The sequence below is a fragment of the Mercenaria mercenaria genome, chromosome 3 (assembly GCF_021730395.1).
Source record: "Mercenaria mercenaria strain notata chromosome 3, MADL_Memer_1, whole genome shotgun sequence".
NCBI classification, from domain to species: Eukaryota; Metazoa; Mollusca; class Bivalvia; order Venerida; family Veneridae; genus Mercenaria; species Mercenaria mercenaria.
In genome coordinates, this window is record NC_069363.1 from 36,777,708 (window position 1) to 36,799,179 (window position 21,472).

General features: G+C 35.0%; 2 protein-coding genes across 2 annotated transcripts; one reads left to right on the forward strand and one right to left on the reverse strand.

Moving 5' to 3' along the window:
• Positions 1-10,473: 10,473 nt before the first annotated feature.
• LOC123525062 (low affinity immunoglobulin epsilon Fc receptor-like) lies at positions 10,474-11,163 on the forward strand. Its single transcript, XM_053539660.1, has one exon. The coding sequence runs from the start codon at positions 10,474-10,476 to the stop codon at positions 11,161-11,163; it is 690 nt and encodes a 229-aa protein (XP_053395635.1).
• A 4,460-nt stretch (positions 11,164-15,623) lies between these two features.
• LOC123523578 (uncharacterized) lies at positions 15,624-19,647 on the reverse strand. The gene is made up of 2 exons (XM_045301238.2): positions 19,525-19,647; positions 15,624-16,610 (listed from the first exon to the last, which is right to left on the reverse strand). Exon 2 carries the CDS (start codon positions 16,607-16,609, stop codon positions 15,989-15,991), a length of 621 nt encoding a protein of 206 aa, XP_045157173.2. The 5' UTR covers position 16,610; positions 19,525-19,647; the 3' UTR covers positions 15,624-15,988.
• Positions 19,648-21,472: the final 1,825 nt, after the last annotated feature.

A 21,472-nucleotide genomic window follows, 5' to 3' on the forward strand; every position in this document is an offset into this window, starting at 1 on the left:
AAGACACTCATGTAATATCCTTTATAAATCTTAGCTCTGGCGGTCCCTAAAAGGAATGGAGCATTACCTACCATTTGAAAAAAAAAAAAGAATAAAAAAATCAAAATATTACGAAGATCAATCGAGCGGTTCACGAGAAGAAAATATTGATAGCGTTTCTGGTGAAAACTCTGTCGACCTCTAAAAGAGTCAAGCGCAACCAAATAGATAAAGCTTTTCGGTTACTTTACAAATATGCTACAGTCGAACAAGTTTGGTGATAATACATCAAGTGGTTCATGAAATGGGCTAAGCAAAACCCATTCTACAATATTGGGACCGTAAAAAGATGCCACAGATCATGTTCGGTGAAGATCCAACATGTGGCTTATAAGAAGAAGTCGTTCAACTGTTTTCTCTTTTTTTTTTTTTTGTTTTTTGTTTTTTAGCTCTGCCTGCCTCCTAAAAGAGCAAAGCGGACGGATTTGAACAAACTTTAGAGATGTCTATGCCAGGATGCTACAGACGAAGTTTGGTGTACTTCTGACCAGTCGTTGCAGACGAGAAACTGTTTAGGGTACAAATGCTGTCGCAGGACGACGGACATCGGACCATATACCTAACTGTATACTAATAGCTCACTCTGAACAAAAAACAATGCTAGTTAAAATGGTAGATAGGACTTTTGCCTCAACACCAAATTGCTTATTTGTTAATGGACATTTGCGACCAGCCCCTGCCGCCAATATTTCTATCATTTTCTGCCTGAAAATATTACTGTATACTTTGTAGTTCATTAAAACTCCTGTTAAGGGTAATGTTAAGTCCTTAATTAGTGTTTTACTGGTAGGTGAATATTTAATAAAACATGTATATTAAATACATTTATATATCAGGTAAATACTAGTAGCCTATTACTGAGTAGAAACAAAAGCGCTCATACTAACACTATAATAATTCAACGTATGCAATGTCCTTAACACTCATACTTGTTAATAAGGCAATGATCTACCATGAAACAAACAAGATATCCATGACAGCAATAAAACATCTTCTACTAAACTCCAAAAAAATCCTAAGGGGATAAAATGTTGAGAGTCGGGGCGGGATGCAAATGTCGTTTCAGAAATAAGCGCTTGGGGGCAAACATCTCTTTCTACAATTTTAACTGGCGGATTAGTGTGTGGTGGTGGTGGAGGGGGGGGGGGGGGGGGGGGGTTGGGGATGTTAAACTGTCCGCTTTTTTATTAGAGGCAATGTTCTGTGGAAGGAGCGGGGGTTAGATGTTCAGATCTCGTTATATATATAAAAGGCCCATAGATCTACATTAAAAATTTATGCCCCTTAAAAATTACTTTTGTAAGCTTTTATACTGAAATATCGAATTTACATCCCTCACAAAACATATTATAATGAAGATAATGTTTATGTTATACGTGGCAATTAATGATTTAAGCATGTTTCTGTCCAAAGACGTGTATAAATATATTTTGTCCTTCAAAAATGACCTTTGGGCGAGTTCATATAGGTGGATCTGGTATTCGGATCATCTAGGCTGATGATTTACGTAAGAAATAGGTATAAAATGTATGAAATTATCTGAGTTACAAACAAAGACTGCATAGTGTATTGGTAAGAGTGTTTGCCGCAAATACATGGCATGCACAGGTAGTAGGTTCAAACCCCAAATGAATTTTTATTGTATTTTTAATTACGTATAATATTTTATTGTTTTGAATTTGTCAGTGTTAGTTCCTGAGTCGTCCGTTGAATCATCAACTAATACCCACTGGTTCCGGAATCTTATCACGTGCAATGTCAGTCGGCCAGTACATCTGCTCTATCTTTTTAACATGCTCAATACAGTTGATCCAGTGTTCTCCGGTGATTTTTTATTTCGTGAATAAAGCTGGACATTATACAATGTAGTTATAAAAAAAATCTTACCTACCCACACCTACACCAAATACATGGTGTTCGGCGTTAACTCTAACCTACTGTGCCAACGAGACAAGTTTAGTACATCAGATTGGTTGGTGTCCTTTTATTTATAAATCATTTATTCATTAAACTATAGCACCCCTTTATAGGTATCGCACAGTAATAAGTCAATACACAACGTTTAGGCTGACAATAGTAATTCCTCGTTGGCCGAGCGGTAATGGTACCCGTCTTATACTTTTTCATCGGGAGTTCGATTCCCGGACCCATAAAATAGTATTTTGAAAAGTGTATCTAATTTCTCATTTTTTTTTCAATACGATTCAACGAAAAGAACACAAGTTTGTTAATCTAGTACTAACTTGTTCACTAACTTATATGTGTCATTGTTAACACGTAATCATGTTCTTTAATATGAACTAATGTGTTTGAGGCTCTCGTGAATAAATTAAAAACCAGACAAAAACAGAAACTTATACAAAGAGTATAAATTAAATGCAAAATAAAAAATGACGTATGCAAGGTTCGAACCATCAAAACTGTCACTACAAAATGTTAACATTTCTATCCACCTACTGCGCCATCAAGCCAGCACCTACTGCGCCATCATGCCAGCTGTTGATCTTACTTTCAATATCTTCTGTTTTAAAAGAGATTGCTAAGAACTGATTGTTTATTTACATGTCGCTAAAAATAAAAACGCCATAATACTGTGCGGTACTTATACCTGGATTAGTTCAATATTAAAGTACATGTACGCCCGAATGCACAACGCGGTATTATACAATAATAAGAAAATGGGGTGTGTACTAAATATTTTATAATTATAACCCTTTCAATACTTATCTGAGAACTGTAATAGGTTTGGAAGTATGCCACTCTCTGGCTCAAAGGCGTTCGCAATTTTGCACACTATGTATTATTTCCTGGTCCTTTGGGATAATGGGGTCCACTCAATGTTCACAGGTAATAGAGTTCCGCTTAAGCAGGTGCTAGGGGCGTGAGGGGTGTTGCCACTACCTCTCATGAACAGACTCAGTCAAACCGAGTCTGCTATTATTATGTTTGGTTGCATTCTGTGCTTCCAAAGGATCTTCTTACAGATTTCATTAACTAGCATTTTTAAGTACCGTGTGGCGGCCGTGAAATGTCTCCCCGTACTTGAAATCAGTGTTGTTATATTTTCTGGTCCTTTGGGATCATGGAGTCCACTCAATGTTCATTGGTAATAGAGTTCCGCTTAAGCCGGTGCTAGGTGGTGTGAGGGGTGTTGCACTTGCCACTTACTCTCACGAACAGACTCAATCAAACCGATCGCCGTTAATACCTGAAATACAAATACTGTTGAAAAAAAGAAAATGGCGTTAAACCCAAAACAAACAAATCAATCAAACCGAGTCTGCTATTATTATTCTTTGTTGCATTCTTTGCTTCCAAAGGATCTTCTTACAGATTTTATTGTTCATGTATAAGTGCTGTTCAAAATAGAGCTATGAGATATTTTATCAGTGTTGGTTACGATATACATCCAATGTATCAGTTACTGGCGAAATGGGTTGAAAACACCCAGTTATTAGACATTGGGGGTCTGAAATTAGACAGTGTTATAGATTAAAAAACATGTCCACTAGCTGGATAGTCAGAAAAGGGTTTGACTTGGCTAAAACATCTTCTTCATTTAGGTGTAAAACAGATACACTAAGGATAGAGAATATGCTTTTTAGTATAAAACAACAGCATGCCATTGAGTTAGAACATATACATACAAAACCTGTTGTAAAGGCTGTTGAAAAGATTGTATTTGAGAAAGAAATAGAAAAATGGAAAGAAATGGTTCAAACAGAATCTGCAGTTAGAGGTCAGGGTAGAAATAAGCTGCAAACATATACAATTTTTAAGACTGAGTTTGTGGGTGTAAAATATTTACTGAGTCGTATGCCATTCCGTTACGGTAGTTCTTTGGCAAATTTCAGATGTGGGGTTGCGCCGAGTAGAACTGAGAACAGTAGGTATGAAAATCTGAGTATAGAAAGTAGAATATGCTTTCCTTGTACGTCGTATGTTGAAAATGAAAAATGTGTTATTGCGGTGTCCATTATATCAAGGCATACGTAATAGTTTGTATACCTCATTACTTAATATCTGTGATCAAGATTTAACAGAAGTATCTGATCTAGAAAAAACTATTTTCCTCCTCAAAAATGATTATATTGTTTATTGTCTCGCCAAAACTTGCTACCAGACATTAAAATTGAGAAAGATTATACTGTTTAGTAAATGGTCCGGCGTTAAACTTTTAACATGTACATGTAATAGTTATAGTACTCAGTATGCATCTGTTGCTAATCAGTGTTGATGGGATTATATCATTTTAGATATTTCATTAGCAACTTTTAGAAGCTTTAAGGTGCAGTTTTCTTTTTTTTTTTAGATTTATTATGGATCTTTCATACCAGACATTAACCCCTTAACTGTTTTCTTAGTCAGTTAAAGTTTAGTCAGTTGAGTTCAAGATTTACAGGGTTTAATAAGGAATGCTTACTATGTATTTAATACCAGATTTTACAGTATGTGTTTAGTATGTTAATAATATTATAGAACACTTGTTTGTTTAATATTTGAACTAAAGTCTCTCATAATTCTGTACAAAATGAATTCATATATTTTAGATTTGTGATTTATAATCATGCAGAATTAAAGTAACATAATATGTATAAAAGTTAGACTATAATAAAATATTGTTACATAGTATCATTATTGCATTGAATCCATTACTGCCACCTATTTGAAACAAAGAATATTGTTTTAAAAATGAATAAAATACATGCCACTGTAAGTTGTTAATGAACGTTACATTTTTATATATGTTTGTAATAAAAATATATTGTAGAAAGACGGTTTATATTATAAGCATAGAAAAAGTGTAACAAGCAGTTAGTTACAAGCAGTCAATTCGGTAATTCACCACTACCATGTGAAGATTTCACACTTTTCATGGTTATCAAAGTGTGAAGTATATAATGTGAAGTTTGAAGTATAAAGTATAAAGTGTGAAGTCTGAAGTGCGAAGTAAAAAGTGTGAAGTATGAAGTCTGAAGTATGAAATATGAATTCTGAAGAGTGAAGTATACGAAAGACCGATGGTGACACTCAATACTTCAGACTTCAGAATTAATATTTCATATTCAGACTTCATATAACAGACTTCATACTACACACTTCAGACTTAAAATTCATACTTCACACTTCACACTTCATAGATTACACATCACGTGACTTGACGTCATCTGCATATTGTGTATTGGCATAAATATGTACGCCGTTTCTTATTTGAGTGTTAAGTAATAAGCCACTTCCCGAGTTCAGATTATATCGCTTGTTGATATTCGAAAAATAACAGGAAATTCAATGTCAGTCGTCTGTTCGTTCAAATCTTCTTGAGAAATTGGAATGTTTTTAAACAATCTCACGGGAATGATTCATGGGTGACGCACATGAAATTTGCTAAAACAATTTCATTCAATGCAGACGTCTGGTTGCCATGGTAAACGAAAGGAAAAAATATTTTCAAGAACTCTTCATGTGTAAAACAGAAAGACATAGAACTTAGATAGACGGTGTGTGGCATTACTTAGAGGTACTCTAGTTTTTCGAAAACGCGATGGCGCGATGGCACGATGATGAAACAACGATGGTACGATGGTGAAAACTCGATGGCACGATGATGAAATCGCGATGATGCGATGGTACGATGGTGAAATGTCGATGTAATATCGCGTTTTCATCATCGTACCATCCCGTTTTCACAATCGTATCATCGTACCATCGCGTTTTCACCATCGTGTCATCGCGTTTCATCATCGTACCATCGCGTTATCACCATCGTACCATCGCATTTTCACCATCGTACCATCGCCTTCCGGTGGTCATGCGCAGTGTCAGTAAAATACAGGCTAGATACAATCTCATTTTCATATTGCACTACGTACCTTCTACATCCTAACAAGAATAAGCCGAGTTTGAATAATACCATGTGACTATTACACCCAGTTTTTTATTTATTTCCATGCATACATAAAATACAAAGGACGTGGCCTTGAAGATTTTACAGTTTAAATGAACTGAACACTGAACATTTTGTAAAACATTTTGCAAAACAGCAGAATTGAAATGGTAAATTTCGTCTCACAAAATACATTGAGATACATTCATCTATTGTTGACAAAAATACCAGTGTACGGGACTACGCATTTCTAACCGGAAGGCGATGGTACGATGGTGAAAACGCGATGGTACGATGGTGAAAACGCGATGGCACGATGGTGAAACCACGATGGTACGATGATGATAACGCGATGGCACGATGGTGAAAACGCGATGGCACGATGGTGAAAACGCGATGGTACGATGGTGAAACCACGATGGTACGATGATGATAACGCGATGGCACGATGGTGAAAATGCGATGCGATGGTACGATGGTGAAAACGCGAAGGCACGATAGTACGATGATGAAAACGCGATGGTACGATGATAAGATGGTGAAAACGCGATGGTTCGATGATGAAAACGCGATTTACCTCAACATTTCACCATCGTAGCATCGCACCATCGCGTTTTCACCATCGTACCATCGTTGTTTCATCATCGTGCCATCGCGCCATCGCGTTTTCGTCATTGTACCATCGTGCATCGCGGTTTAGTATTAAATAAAAAGTCACGATTGTCCAAACGGAACACCGTATATACTCTACTATATTTATTCAGATAATGTCTCTGGAGTCAAATGTTACTCAGCCATAATCATTATACTTCATTATGTCCAATCTCGGTAATTCCATGGTGTTTTTAAAATAGAAAAAAAAACGCTCGAAAATCGCATGACGTTAGTCGAAAAACATGCGAGTCTGAAGCTTGAAATGTGAACTTTGAAGTAAGAAATGTGAAGTGTAAATTATGAAGTCGGAAGTGTGAAGTATGAAGTTCGAAGTTTGAAGTATGAAGTGTGAAATAAGAAGTATGAACTCTGAAGTTTGAAATGTAAAGTTTGAAGTATGAAATGTGAAGTATGAAGTCTGAAGTATGAACTCTTAAGTGTGAACTCTGAAGTTTGAGATGTGAAGTTTGAAGTATGAAATTTGAAAAATAAAGTATGAAGTCTGAAGTATGAACTCTTAAGTGTGAACTCTGAAGTTTGAAATGTAAAGTTTTAAGTATGAAGAAAGATCCTATATAATGATAAAGTATCTATCCATGAAGTTTATAGTCTGAAGTGCGAAGTATGAAATATGATACCGGAATGAAAATAACAGAATAAATCTATGTAAATCCAGATCGGAATTTAAAAGAATAATTAGAAAAAAAAATATATGTATAGGAATAAAAACACGAAAAAATTGACTGAGGCTAGGTTTAAAAATGCTAAACTGTATTGGAAGTTGTTGAAAGATGTAAGCTGTAACAATAAAACAAATATAAATGTCAGTAAATTTGCGGAGTATTTTAAATCTATTAACAACCCCGAGGATCACTTTTACCAAGCGGATGAGGATATATTATATTTTAATGAACGTTTTCTAGAAGGAGAAATGCAGGTTATGTTTTCAGAATTAGATGAAGAAAATACTCTTAGCGAAATAAGTAAGGCTATAAAGCAACTTCGATCGAACACTAGTGGTGGGCCCGATTCATATCTAAATGAATTTTTTATACACGGAACAGACACATTAACTTTGTATTTTCATCGATTGTTTAATACATGTTTACGTACAGGTTATTTTCCCGAAACTTGGTCAGAAGGTTTCATCGTTCCTTTACATAAAGGGGTGATATCAATGACCCTGCGAATTATAGAGGCATAACGTTACTTAGTACTTTGGGGAAACTTTTTACACGAATTTTAAACGAAAGATTAAATAACTGGGCTGAAAAATATTTCGTATATATTGAAGCTCAGGCGGGTTTTCGAAAAGGAATGAGTACTGTAGATAATATATTTATTCTTAATTCACTAATAAGTCATTGTTTTGACAAAGGAGATACACTTTTTTGCGCATTTGTGGATTTCAAAAAGGCCTTTGATTTTGTTGTTAGGGATATTCTTTGGTTCAAACTTATCAAATATGGTGTACGCGGTAATATACTTAATGTTATTAAATCTATGTATAACAATGTTAAGTCAAAAATAAAAAGCATGGAGTCGTTAAGTGAAAGTTTCTCCTGTTCGCTAGGAGTTAGACAAGGGGAGAGTTTATCTCCCTTTCTATTTAGCATATATTTAAATGATATTGAAGAGACCTTTTTACTGAAAGGCATTGAAGGGATAGACATTGGTAGCATAAAAATTTGTTTATTGTTATATGCAGATGATATCATTTTATTTGCGAAAACAGCACATGATCTGCAAGAATCTTTAAACGTTTTAGCCGAATATTGTGATAGATGGAAACTAACTGTTAATACAGAAAAGACAAAAGTTATGATTTTTAGAAAAGGGGGAAGGCTAAGCCAAAATATCAGTTTCAGATATAAGAATATTCAGTTAGAAATAGTGAGTAAATTTAAATATCTTGGTATCTTATTTACCTCAGGTGGCTCTTTTAATGAGACTGACAAAATGCTTTCAGGGCAGGCACTTAAGGCAATTTTTAAAATGAATAAATATCTTTACAAGTTTACAGATATAGGGCCAAAACATACATTAAATCTTTTTGACAAACTCATCATTCCAATTTTGAATTATTCAAGTGAAGTTTGGGGTTTCAATAAAGGTTTACAAGTAGAACGAACACATCTAAGCTTCTGTAAAAGGTTACTAGGGGTAAAAATTACCACACAGAACAGTTTTATTTATGCGGAAACAGGTAGATACAACTTAGAAACAGACAGACATTATAATATTATAAAGTATTGGTTGAAAATTAGTAATTGTGACCAGGTTAAATATACTAAACAAGTATATATTTCTTTGAAAAATTGTATAGATCTAAATCCTCGCAAAATAAACTGGGTCTCCAAGGTGAAATTTTTGTTATCAAAATTAGGATTCTATCATGTTTGGCTTGCTCAGAGTGTAGGAGACACAAAGGTTTTTCTTAATATTTTAAAACAACGTCTAAGGGACATTTACATACAGGATTTGAACACATCTATAAATGAGTCCAGCCGAGCACTATTTTACAAGAATATATTTAATTTCAGTTTCAGTAATTACTTAACAGTAATAAATATAAGGAAGTTCCGAATAGCATTAACAAGACTGAGGTTGTCATCGCATAGATTGGCTGTTGAGACTGGTAGATGGAGCCGTCCAAATAATATACCTTATGAAAATAGAATTTGTACTAACTGTCACATATTAGAAGACGAGTATCATTTTGTCATTGAATGTCAGGAGTTTGTAGATTTAAGAAAACAGTATATCAGGAAGTATTTCTGGCATCATCCAAGTTATCTTAAATTTTTGCAATTATTTAATAATGAAAATAGTAAAGATACTCGTAATCTCGCAACGTATATCTTTAAAGCTTTTGAAAAAAGGAGGTATCTAAATAGATAAATTCTAATGTTTAAATAGCTAATACACATGCTGGGGTTATCAAAATTGTCTCTCCCAAAGCTGTGTTATTACTGATGCCTATGAATTACTGATACAATTGTTAAACTTGTATTTACATATCTGCTATCTTGCCATACATGTTATATTTATTACTTTGTTTGTATATTGAAGATATGCTGATGGATCTTGTTTGATTTATTGCATAATAAAGATTCTTCTTCATTGTTGTTGTTATGAAGTCTGAATTAAGGAGTGTCACCATGTATAACTTCATATTTCTTTGTCTGTTTCTTTTGATACTTATTATTTTGAAGACATCATTGTATAGATTTGCTGAAAAATTGATAGTACTAACATAATAAATTGAACGAGCATTAAACATCCTATAGATATATTGGTGTAAGTATATAAATATGCATCAAAGACTCAAAATATCATTATACTATTACTTGCACATTTCATATAATAACCCTAATTGGAAATATATAATCTGACTTGGATTACGGTATGAACACTGAAAAAAATCATAAGCTTAGTCAAGCTAATTATCCGTTCTATCCATTGGCAAATGGTTTTCCCGGACTTAATTTGAAAACTTAATCTTAAGCTGTGAAATAATAACGATTTAAGCATATTTGCCTAGATTGTTTCAGTTTGTAAAAAAACATAATGGAATAATCACTTACCGCTACGTATCTTACATTCATGTACGTTTAATTAACGTTTCCAGTTACGAAAATAGCGGTACCGAAAATATTCAATAAATGACTGGACGTTTCGCAAAGTCTTAACTAAAGCTATGAAACTAGCAAAGGTTATTTGCATAATTGCCCTTTTAGGCACAAGTCATTCCAGTGGACTAAACGAGAGGATACACTTGCTGGAATTGCAAATGAGCAGAGAAACATTCAGAACAAAATCCGACATCATGGAACTAAGAGAACTGATTCAAAGTGTTAATTCGTCAGTTAACGTTTGTACAGAAACAGACAAAGATGTTGCTATCATCAGTGACACGAGAAAAACGTCTAGAAGAAGAGAAGCAACTTGATTACTCATTAAAAGCAGCAAAAAGGTTCGATGTGTTGGCATTAGCTATTAGTAAAGAAAAGAGCGCAACAAGAAGACTTATGGAAAGGTTTCAAGATCAAGTCGAACGCAAGGTAATGAACTTCGTGAATAAAACAAATCAGAGCATAGTTGGCATTGATAAAAAGGGAACAGAAGTGAAAGAAACCGTGCAGCAGTACTCTTACAACATCTCCAGTCTTGAACAGACGCTGAACAACATCCAAAAGACAGTTTCAGATCTGTATGGCGGGTTTGGGGAGATCAAAGATGCAATTTCGAAGATCGAAAATGAGCTGATCAAATTAAAAAAATTAATGAAAATGAGTTCTGCTGTGCTACAATGTCAAGAGCTTGGCGGAGAGCTTGCCGAAGCAGACACTGTAGCGGAGATGAATTACTTGCTCGGTTTTACAGATAGTTCTGCTTGGATTGGTGCTTCAAACAGAGACGAAGAAGGCAAGTTTGTATGGAGAAGCTCAAATATGCCGTTATGGTATCTACCATGGAAGCATATACAGCCGAACAACTGGGGAGGAAACCAGGATTGTTTAATTATTTGGGACTCGAACGATGAACCATGTCAGAATAGCTATTCTTTTATTTGCGAAAAATAACTTGATTCTAACTGGTACATGTTCCTGGATCAGGCACAGAAACAGCGTATGGCAGTTTCGGTTATTAATTTCAAAGTATTTGAAATAAGGAGAATGCATCTGCACATACGCTGAGAGACATTAGTAATAAACAAGTAATGTTTTCTCACGTTCTTTTTAACAGAACATTTCGAAAAAGACACATAAATGTCAGAGCGCGAAAATTATTGTTCGACATACTAGTAATCAGCTACACCATTTAAGAAAGATTGTTATGGTCACAAATTTCAAGTTGTCTTTCCCCAGTCAGCGACTGGGTGGAGTAACAACGTCATCAAAATGGTGGCCATTACTACAGGTTTATTGCTCTTAACACCAATAATATGTGTTTTTGTTTATGCAGACAATAATATTGGTATTTGTAACTACTTACATAAAGCAAAAAATGATAGCGTTTGAAATTAATTTGTTAAGGCGTTTCATTCTTAAAAGGAAGCATTTTAATAAAGTAAATATAAGTATCACTTTAATTAAAATTTGTAAAGGAAATTGAAAGTATTCTTGTTAGGAAAAAGATCTATAGTATACATCTACCAAATTATTCAATGAATTTCAGAAGACAAACACAAGTCATATAGCGAGCAAATCCTTTCTTTAAAACCTAGCCGTCATCTTATTTTATTGATATGGGGAGTTGCGAAAATGTGTAACAACCAGTAAATGAAAAATCACCTAGATGTCATAGACTTACTATATTACTGGACAATGAAACAGGAAAGTGACATATTTTATCTTAAATACATTTTTGTGTTTTAATATCCAGCATTTAATTCGAACTAGATGTACCTTTAAGTGTTTTAATCAATTTTGATATAAGAATGTTTACTTACGCATTTTCAGAATAAGTTATAAGTAAAAAACTCACTATTTTTCTAACTAATGCCTAGTTCACATTTGGACTGCGATGCGTCTGCGGAGCCCGTAGACTGTCCGTATCCTCTTTTTTGTGCTGCCTCCGTGCGAAGGCAGGAGGCGACAGTGCGATTTCCGTAGCCTCTACGATTTTTGTTTAGCGAAACGTTATACACATTTGAAAAAATCGCAAGCCTATAGCCCGTAGACATGTCGCAGGTGGCATTGCACAATGCCTGCACGGGCATCGTTAGGAGGCCGCGCGCTGATCGTGCAGCCAACGCACAATATAACGTTGACATGGTGCCCGTAAGAAATCGTACGGAGATTATAGACTTGTGGGACCTTCGCAAGACCCTAGATCAGCTGTCGCAAGGTTGCCGCTCGCTGCCCGTGCAGTACCCGTGAAATCACACGGATATTGAACAATCATCGCGCGGCAACCCTACAGCGGCAGCACAATTACCGTGCGGCGACACTGATATGGGCAAAACAATGTTAAAAAAAATCTTGAAACTTCTTGTTTGTCAATGTGCGATCGGCAACCTAAAGCAGAAATGTTAGTTGGTACACAACACTTCACTTTATACACTGCGGACTAGGATGGTCAAAACTGTCACGGGGGCTGCACTGTCACCGTATCTCCTCAGCGCAGCCTCTGCACGGAAGCCGTACGGGCGTCGTACGATTTCCGTGGGAAGCATGCGGAGACTGGACGGCAACTGCAATGAAAATTGCACGATATCCGTATAATTTCCGTGCAGCGTCCGTGCGGATTTCTCCCGAGCTTCTCCCGAGTGCCTGTACAAACAATGGCACGATGGTCGTATATATTGTGAACACATACGCCGTAGCCCGTCGCTACCTACAATGCCCCCAAAAACCGCAAGGAGAATCGTAGACTAATTTATCTCATGGCGCCCGGGTCAAATGTGAATTATGCATTAGGTTTTAGAAAATCGTTGTTGTTAAGTATGATATTTCGTATGAGCGGAAACGCATTTCAAAACGATTGCGGAATGCCCAGTTACATGAACTTTGGAAAGAACTATATGATTCAAAACGAGTTTGACGTAAATGTAAACTTCAACCTTCAAACAAAGGTTTAAACATCTTTTGGTTAATTATAATATACAGAACAATTTGATTGCATCGTCCAAAGTTGTAGGTGACATTATTGGTTTTCTTTACAAACATATATGACAAATAATACAAAATATACTCTGAAATTTCGTGAAGACTTTTGTTAGGGTATGAATGAGAGATGATAAAAAAGACAAAATATCCATGGAAGTGGGAAACAAAATAGAGAAAAGAATGCAGTTTTTGATAAATGGAAACATGATATCTGTTCACTGTATTATCCTCCTTCTTCAGTAACAGCTGATCTTGATCCAGTAAATATTTATGCAAATATAATTCCTGATGCCACTGATATTCACTTTAGCAAAAGTAAAAGAAAGAGAAGCTGTTTATGATGTAAAAAATGCACGTGCTATAGGAGATAATGAACTACCGCGATTTGTTGAAAAATGATAATGGTATCAGTTTGATTCACAAACATTGAAATAACTGTTTTGTTAATAGCACTATTCCGTATGTATGGAATCAGACCACTATTAGACTCACATCCTAACTAAATGTGAATAAAAGTATCTATCTATCCTTAAATGTTCTGCCAGTGATCCTAGAGATTCGCTTTCTCACCGTAACATAGCGATAACCCCGATATTGTATAAAATTTATTGCACAGTTCTGAATAAACTTGAAAAAAGGTAAAATGCATGGGTTGATTTAAGTAATATTTATATGCAGCTGACGCATACCATCCCCACAAACCTTGTGATCCCTACGGTAGAAAATACCAGAGAATACAACTCTATTTTACCTTCATTTGTTTGCATACGTTTGTCGTTTAATATATGAAAAATGTGTATATGACCGGAAGCTGTCCGTGTGTTGTGATGTTAGAGAACAACCGCCGCTAGTTGACGATGTGGCGGCCGTAAAATGTCTCATCGTACTTTCAATCAGAGCTGTTATATTTTGATCTCTTCAGATCGTTCAGCACGATATTTATGTTGTGTTAGTGTACTGTTAATTTTTTCAGCTTGAGCATTTCGGTTTGCGTGGTTCAAATACTCCGGATTTATAGCTTCAAGAATTGTTAAACCATCCCAAGGCTATGTTGCCTGCTTTTTAATTTTGTCTTTTGGTAGTTTCTGTGATATGCAGCTTCATAACCTCAGATCTCCTTTCTAAATTCCATTTTGTTAAGTTCTGACCATTGTTTTCACGTTTTGGACAAGCACATTATTTTAACTGGGGACGATACGCCGCTTTTCATGGAATTGCACTCTGTGTATCATTTAAGGTTCCATGTATACCACCGTATTAAAACACCTGCAGTTGTCTCTAATTTTTATTTCGGTACTTGTAACATGTTTAATTGTTGAGTACTGCTCAACCCAGGGCTAGAGGGCGTGGTCGGTAGCTTGCATTTCCACTACCATCCATGAACAGGCTCAATCAAACCGAGCCTACAACATTTTCATTTATGTCGTGTTGGACGGCGACCTGTGGTTTTCCACTTTTTTCTATTTATCGTAATGGAGTAGACTTTAAAATTATGCAACAGAGGATAAAGTTAATCAATGTGAAAGAAATAGAATAATAATTGCAGACATAATGAATAAATAATGTTCATGTAGTAACCATGGGTATATCATACAACTGGGTTATCTAAAGTACCCGTAATGGCCTTCCAACCCCAAACCACTTTAAACAGTATAAAGATGGTTACTACATAACTACAATGCTTCCGTTAAAGAAATGGACGGCAGCAATTTTACTTCATATGCAGAAAAAAACTTAACAAGAGCTAGGGGTCTGGGTCTTGCGCATGACATGTCGTCTCATTATGGTAAACATTTATGCCAAGTTCTTTCAAAATCCCTTCATGGATGGCAGAGTTATGGACCGGACACAAAACAGACCATGTTAACCTTTGACCTCTAAGTGTGACCTTGACCTTGGAGCTAGGGGTCTGGGTCTTGCGCATGACACTTCGTCTCATTATGGTGAACATTTATGCCAAGTTGTTTCAAAATTCCTTTATAGATGGAAGAGTTACAGCCCGGGCAAGAATTTACCGGACGCACGGACGGACTCACGGACGCATCCACGGACGGACGGACAGTGCGATTTTAATACGCCCACCTTCGGGGGCATAAAAAGCTTATTATGTCAAACAGGCATCCTCTTAAAGCATTTTGTTATTCATAATGCTATAGGTGCGTATACAGGGAAAATAAGATGCCAAAAATGAGGCTAACATTGAAGCATATACAGTTAAGAGGTCTTCACTGCCTTTTTAAAAAGATATTTTAGCACGACCAAATCATTTTACTCAACTCGGTAAAATCTACATAATTACATAAACATTTGAATGACTTTTACAATGCACACAATATGGCCAATATATATATTCATGTATTTGCATTTTGATACTAAGTATTCCAACGGTTACTGGTATGGCATGATTAAACAGATTCGCTCGAGGTGTGTAATAGTATAATTTGCTGAACACAAATTATGTTACATTTCATAAGTGTTACTAACTTGTAAATTTACTTTCTCATTTGCTGCAATTTTAAAGAAATTCTCAAGGAAAATCTGAACTATTGTTTATAATTTAGACGAGATTTTATTACTACTGAAGTAAAATACAGGAAATTTTTTTCTGACATCGGATTACATAAACTCTCTAATAAAATATATAATGTTTCAGTCCATCTACCCAATCAATTTTTTTCTTCATTTGCTAAATTAATATTCAGGTTCCTTATAGAACTGCATAAAATACCATGAGCAATAATTACTCTTAAGAATTTTTTTAACCTTTTCATATTTTGTCCGCAAATTTTAAGTTCATTCAACCATTCACATTGCTGTTTGTAATAATTTGCGATTTGATGCAGTCTTCAGTTATTTCAGTGTCACTATTGCTGTTGCTGTCACTATCGTAGTCTTCTAACTCTTCATTTTCTTCATCTTCATCCTCAGGAATAGTGTCAACACTGTAGCAAAGTGATGTACTGTTAAGTGTTTGTTGATCCATTATTGGCATCTTATTTAGATCCTGCAATTTACATGATGTCATTGTGTAGAACGCTTGGATAGCCACACGATTCACATTGTCCTTTTCACGTTCTTTCTCACTAACAGGTATACCACGAAAAAAGTCATCAAGAGTTCTTTCCTCCTCCAATGCATGCTTTTCTCTTTTCAAATTTTTCATGATCATGAAGAAGATTCCACACGAGTACATCAATAGTACAGTGACAATATACATCAAAGCACCGAGATCTGTGTTTACATCGGTTTCTTTATCAGATTCTATAAGTTCGACATACACAGGAAGTGACGAAACGTTTACCGGAAGACAGCCTCGCAAAATGCTTGTTAGCAACGGAATGGACGCTGTAGTGTTTGTAAGAACAGTATTGTTTTGGTCAAACTGTGGACACGCAACTTGTAATATTGTCCGTTTCATCCTAAAATATAGAAATTGAGGTGACTTGAAACGCTTGAATTGATTTATATAAAAATGTTCAAGTTACATTTATACCTATTTCTATAGAAACGAATGGGCAACTGAATGAGAAAATAAAGCTGTACCCATAAAAATCTGTGATACATTAATTATTTCACTGTTGTCATGTCATGATTTAGTAACATCAATTCTGGTGATAAAAGAAAAAATATGTAACCTCCATGGAGCTAAGGCATTGGCGTTTTAGTAAGAGGACACTTATTTTAATAACAGTTTTTTTTATAGATTTCATAGTGATTGTAAGAAAAGTCAAATCAATATCAATGTGTCAATGAATTCTCATCTGGTCTAAACGCCCCGTAGTACTTTTACAAAAACTCAAACTATATAGCTACATAACTAGAAACAATGTCTCTGGAACATATTGCACAGCTTGTCTATGTTTGTAGAGAGAGTTTTCACGACCAAGAGAACAAAACTCTTTTATGTAAATTATTATTAAATTGTAATGTAATACAAATTTATTTCATATATGTTCAACCATTAAACAAAGTGTAAGCCCTGGTGGTGTTAGCAAAGGTGTACATATATGTATATCAATAGAAATGTTCAATGCTTTTTCGAAATATTACAGGGATATATCAGTTAACAAAGCGGTGTTTGCATATTCAAGAAAAGCTAAGAATGTAACGAAATTACATAATGTGCCAAAATTACATTTTTATAGCTTTCAACAAATAATTATGTATGAAATACTTTTAAACTAAATACCCTTCAGTAACTTGTTAAAATAGTAATTATAAATATGTTGCACTACATTAGGCATTTTAAGCTCACTTGCGTTAAACAATACAATGCTACATCCTACACTGAGAAAATATGTTTTTGGAAACAAGGATTCTCCTTACAGTGACGGACGATAGACCATTGAGCAAGTTAAATAGTCACCTAGCACAGGTTACATTTATTTTCCTTGCCACACGTTTCGAATGTACTTCGACAAACTGAATGTATGGATGGAAAGCTGTCGACTTGTGATTCCAAAATAATGAAATTGCAGAGAAAGAAATATTTTATTATTTCATCATAGAAGATTTAATTTTCCTAGTAAGGAACAGAAAAAGTGTCTCCTTTCCCGTCGCCTGCTATCAATAACCAAAGCTCTCAATGTGAAAACTCTTTTTTTCTGTACGTCATCGAACAAATATATAAATACAGCTATCAGGTAAATTTATAATTTTTGGAGTTTTTTTCCTGATTGACACTAGAGATGACATTGTTTCTAGTTATGTAGCTATATAGTTTAAGTGTTTGTAAAAGTACTAGTTCGTTTAGACCAGATGAGAATTCATTGATATTGATTTGTCATTTCTTACAATATGAAACCTATAAAAAACTGTTATTAAAACTAATGTCCTTTTACTAAAAAACATGTCTTAGCTCCGTGGAGGTTACATATTCTTTCTTTTATCATCAGAATTGTTGTTACTGAATCATCGCCTACATATGTTGTCATATAACAGCTATCAGGCAAATTAATAACTTTTGATGAGTTTTCCTGATGTGTTATAATAGAAAGTTAAGGCAGTTTTACATTTAATTAAACAAAGACACTCTATAAAATCAAATGCCAATGCCTCAGTTCCATTTAAGTACCATTTTGTTTCTTTTACCATTAAAACTGAAACGAGACAAGATGATTTGTTTGCTACAATTTTCCATATCTTGAAAAGAATGGTTTCTCTGAAAACATGCAGACTTAAAGCGGTACCCTACTGTGTTCTTGTATCTTATTTGTCTGTTTTTCTATGTTAGTTAGTTGGGTGTGGTTGTGTGTTTATCTTGTGGTTTACGTTGTAGTGTAACTGTGATTAAGGAACGTAGCATTCCCTTTGTATATTCATCCTTGTTCTACTTTCCCCTTCAATCCCCACCCCCACCCCACCGTTTTTTACCCCTTACCACTTCCTCCCCCTCTATCTATATTTGGCATAAATAACATTAAAACAGTTTGATGCATTGATCTAATTTATCCTTCATTTCAGGTGAATAAGTATTTTCTTAATTAATGTGTATGTCCAGTGTACAGTCCTAGTTTCAGCCCTCTTTTCTTATTTCTTTAAAATACATACTAGGAAACATTTTCATTCTAAACGCCCTTGTAAGCTCTGTTGATTGAAAGATTCGAGAAAATAGAAAAAAATTACCCCTACCCCACCGCGCTCCCGCAAAAATGTCAATTCAGATTTAGCACTTTGATGATGTTGTTTACATGACGCTATCTACTTATCCCTCGGATCTTTATGCCCCTCTGCGAGTGGTTATCGTGCAATAACGAGCATTAGCCATTGACTTATTTCTTATTTTTTAAAAGTTGTCTATTTAGATAAGCTTGCACTTTAAATCAATTAACATTCGGATTACTTTTGAACTATAATATAGGAGCCCAACACCAACCTATATCAGCATCAACGTAACAAAAACCGACCTTTAAATTCAGATTCGTTAAAATTGTTAAACATCGGTCATACCGAGGAACAAAGAAATCTAATCAAACTGAAACATGTGTTGGTCCGATGTTCCCCTTTTATTGAAAATTTACTCTAAGTCGGAAAACCTTTAAGACTCAATTTTTCCTTTTGTCCCAAGACTGTAACATTAAAAGTAGCCCATCTTTATTGTATTTCAGTTTTCCAGATATTTAAACGAAACGGCAGATAAATTAAATGGCATTCTATATTTCTATTAAAGATGAACCGTTACTATGCATCAGGCCCAATGTACGTATCAAGTCAGTTGGTAATGTTTTGGCTATTACAATAAACGAGTGATTTAACCAAATAAACTGTATATCAAAATTTTAAGTTAAGTTTAGAGAATTTCTAAATATTCTTTTAAATAAATAGTAATGTTACCTGCATTAGTCCGTGTTGCGATCGTGTCTGGAATAAAACCTCGTGTAAATATCACTTCTTTTATGAAAACCAGACAAAAGTATGTCTAATTAGCTTTATAGAATATCTGATCACATGAAGCTTGTTCTCTCACACAAATTTCCAATAATGATAATTAACATGCAAAGGTTGCACGATCTGCCGCATTGCTTTTTTATGAACACTTGTCTGAAAAGTCCGCTACAATGCCGGACTTATAATTTAATGTCCATGTAATTTGATTGCCTGACAGCTTTACGAGTTACATCGATGAATAAATGGACTGCCAGGACAAGCTTAAAATTGCATTTCAAAACACCGTCAAGACTTTTCCTCACTCGAAGTAGTTTTACGGGTTATATATACGCTTAACCGCTTTATGACCGAAACACCTCTAAATAGCTCCTGTTATATGGAATAGAATCTAATTTAATTGTCGTAGCATTAAATCTTACTTATATTTGGGAAATGTTATAATACAGATGTATATTTTGTAAAAAAATGTGCTTCAGAAGACTACGGAAATGAAAGTCACAAATGACAAGAAAGTGTTTAAATAAGGACTTTCTTTTTATGTATTTGAATCCGAATCATTTATCACCAAAACAAATTTCGGTGCACTTTTCAATCACTTCATCATAACAGCCTATATTCGTGCTTGTTAAGATCGATTCGGTTGTAAACTGAGTACTGTTAAACACTTCAGAATGTATGTGTGCAAATGTTGAGTTCTACTTAACTCTGTGGTAGAAGGTGTGGACTGTAGAATGCATTTCCAGTACCAATTTACTGCTTTTTTATTGTTCATTTACATAATAACATGATTTTGTTTCTAGTGAATGACCTATTTGTTTTAGAAAGGTTTGTTCTGCACATGCACAGGTCTGGCTAGAGTAATAGTAGACCCATCCACGTGCACAGATTGACCTTTCCACGAATATTTTTCTTCTAAAAGTAGGCCTATCCAATAGAAAAATAAACGATTAGGTATGCAATGCAATGAATCAGAATTGTAGGTATAAAATACCGGTATATTTGTTTGTTTCTATAAGAGCACGATCAAAATAGCTCCCAGTGAACACCAGATGCAAATTTTAACGAGTAACGTAGCCACAAGTGCATATGTTAGATATAGTGTTCACGAATGATAGACATGCAAAACACAACATTTTTTTAATGTCATATTTAAGTAAATATCAGCACTTCATACTTTATTACCAGTGAAAATCATGTGATATGATGGTAAAGGTGTCAGCCTCTAAACCAGGATGTCAACTTTGGTCATTTCTTTGCATTATCTTGCGACACCAGTACTGGCATTGTTTAGGAAACGGACCCAAAGCGAACACGAGATTCATTGATCAATATAAATTTCAAGCTTTCATCATAATCGAGCTACATTACATCAGTTTAAACTAAAATATCAAACATATTTGATATGTTCACCATTTCAGCGCAACGTACACGTACGTCACAATGTACATACAAGAAAAAAATCAAATAATGTTAAGAGCTGTATATACTATATAGTTATGTTAAGGTGTACACATTTCCATGAAGATCTTTTCAGTAATCATGCACATACTTGCCTTTTTCAGATATATTATTCATAAGAATTCCCGGTTATTCATAGATAAATATATATTTAGGGAGGCTCTGTGGCCAAGTGGTTAAGGTCGCTGACTTCGAACTCAGTTTCCCTCACCGATGTGGGTTAGAGCCTCACTCGAAACGTGAGGAAGCCGACCAACTGGCTTTCGGAAGGTCGGTGGTTCTACTCAGGTGCTCGCCCGATGATATAATGCACGGAAGGGCATCCGGGATCTTCCTCCGCTATCAAAGATGGAATCTCGCCATATGACGTATAACTGTGTCGGTGCGACTTTAAACCCAACGAATCAAATCCCTATGTATTTAATATAGAAAGAAA

Coding starts and splice junctions, on each gene's coding strand:
- LOC123525062 (XM_053539660.1), top strand. CDS start 10,474: ATGTTGCTATCATCAGTGACACGAGAAAAACGTCTAGAAGAAGAGAAG.
- LOC123523578 (XM_045301238.2), bottom strand. CDS start 16,609: ATGAAACGGACAATATTACAAGTTGCGTGTCCACAGTTTGACCAAAAC.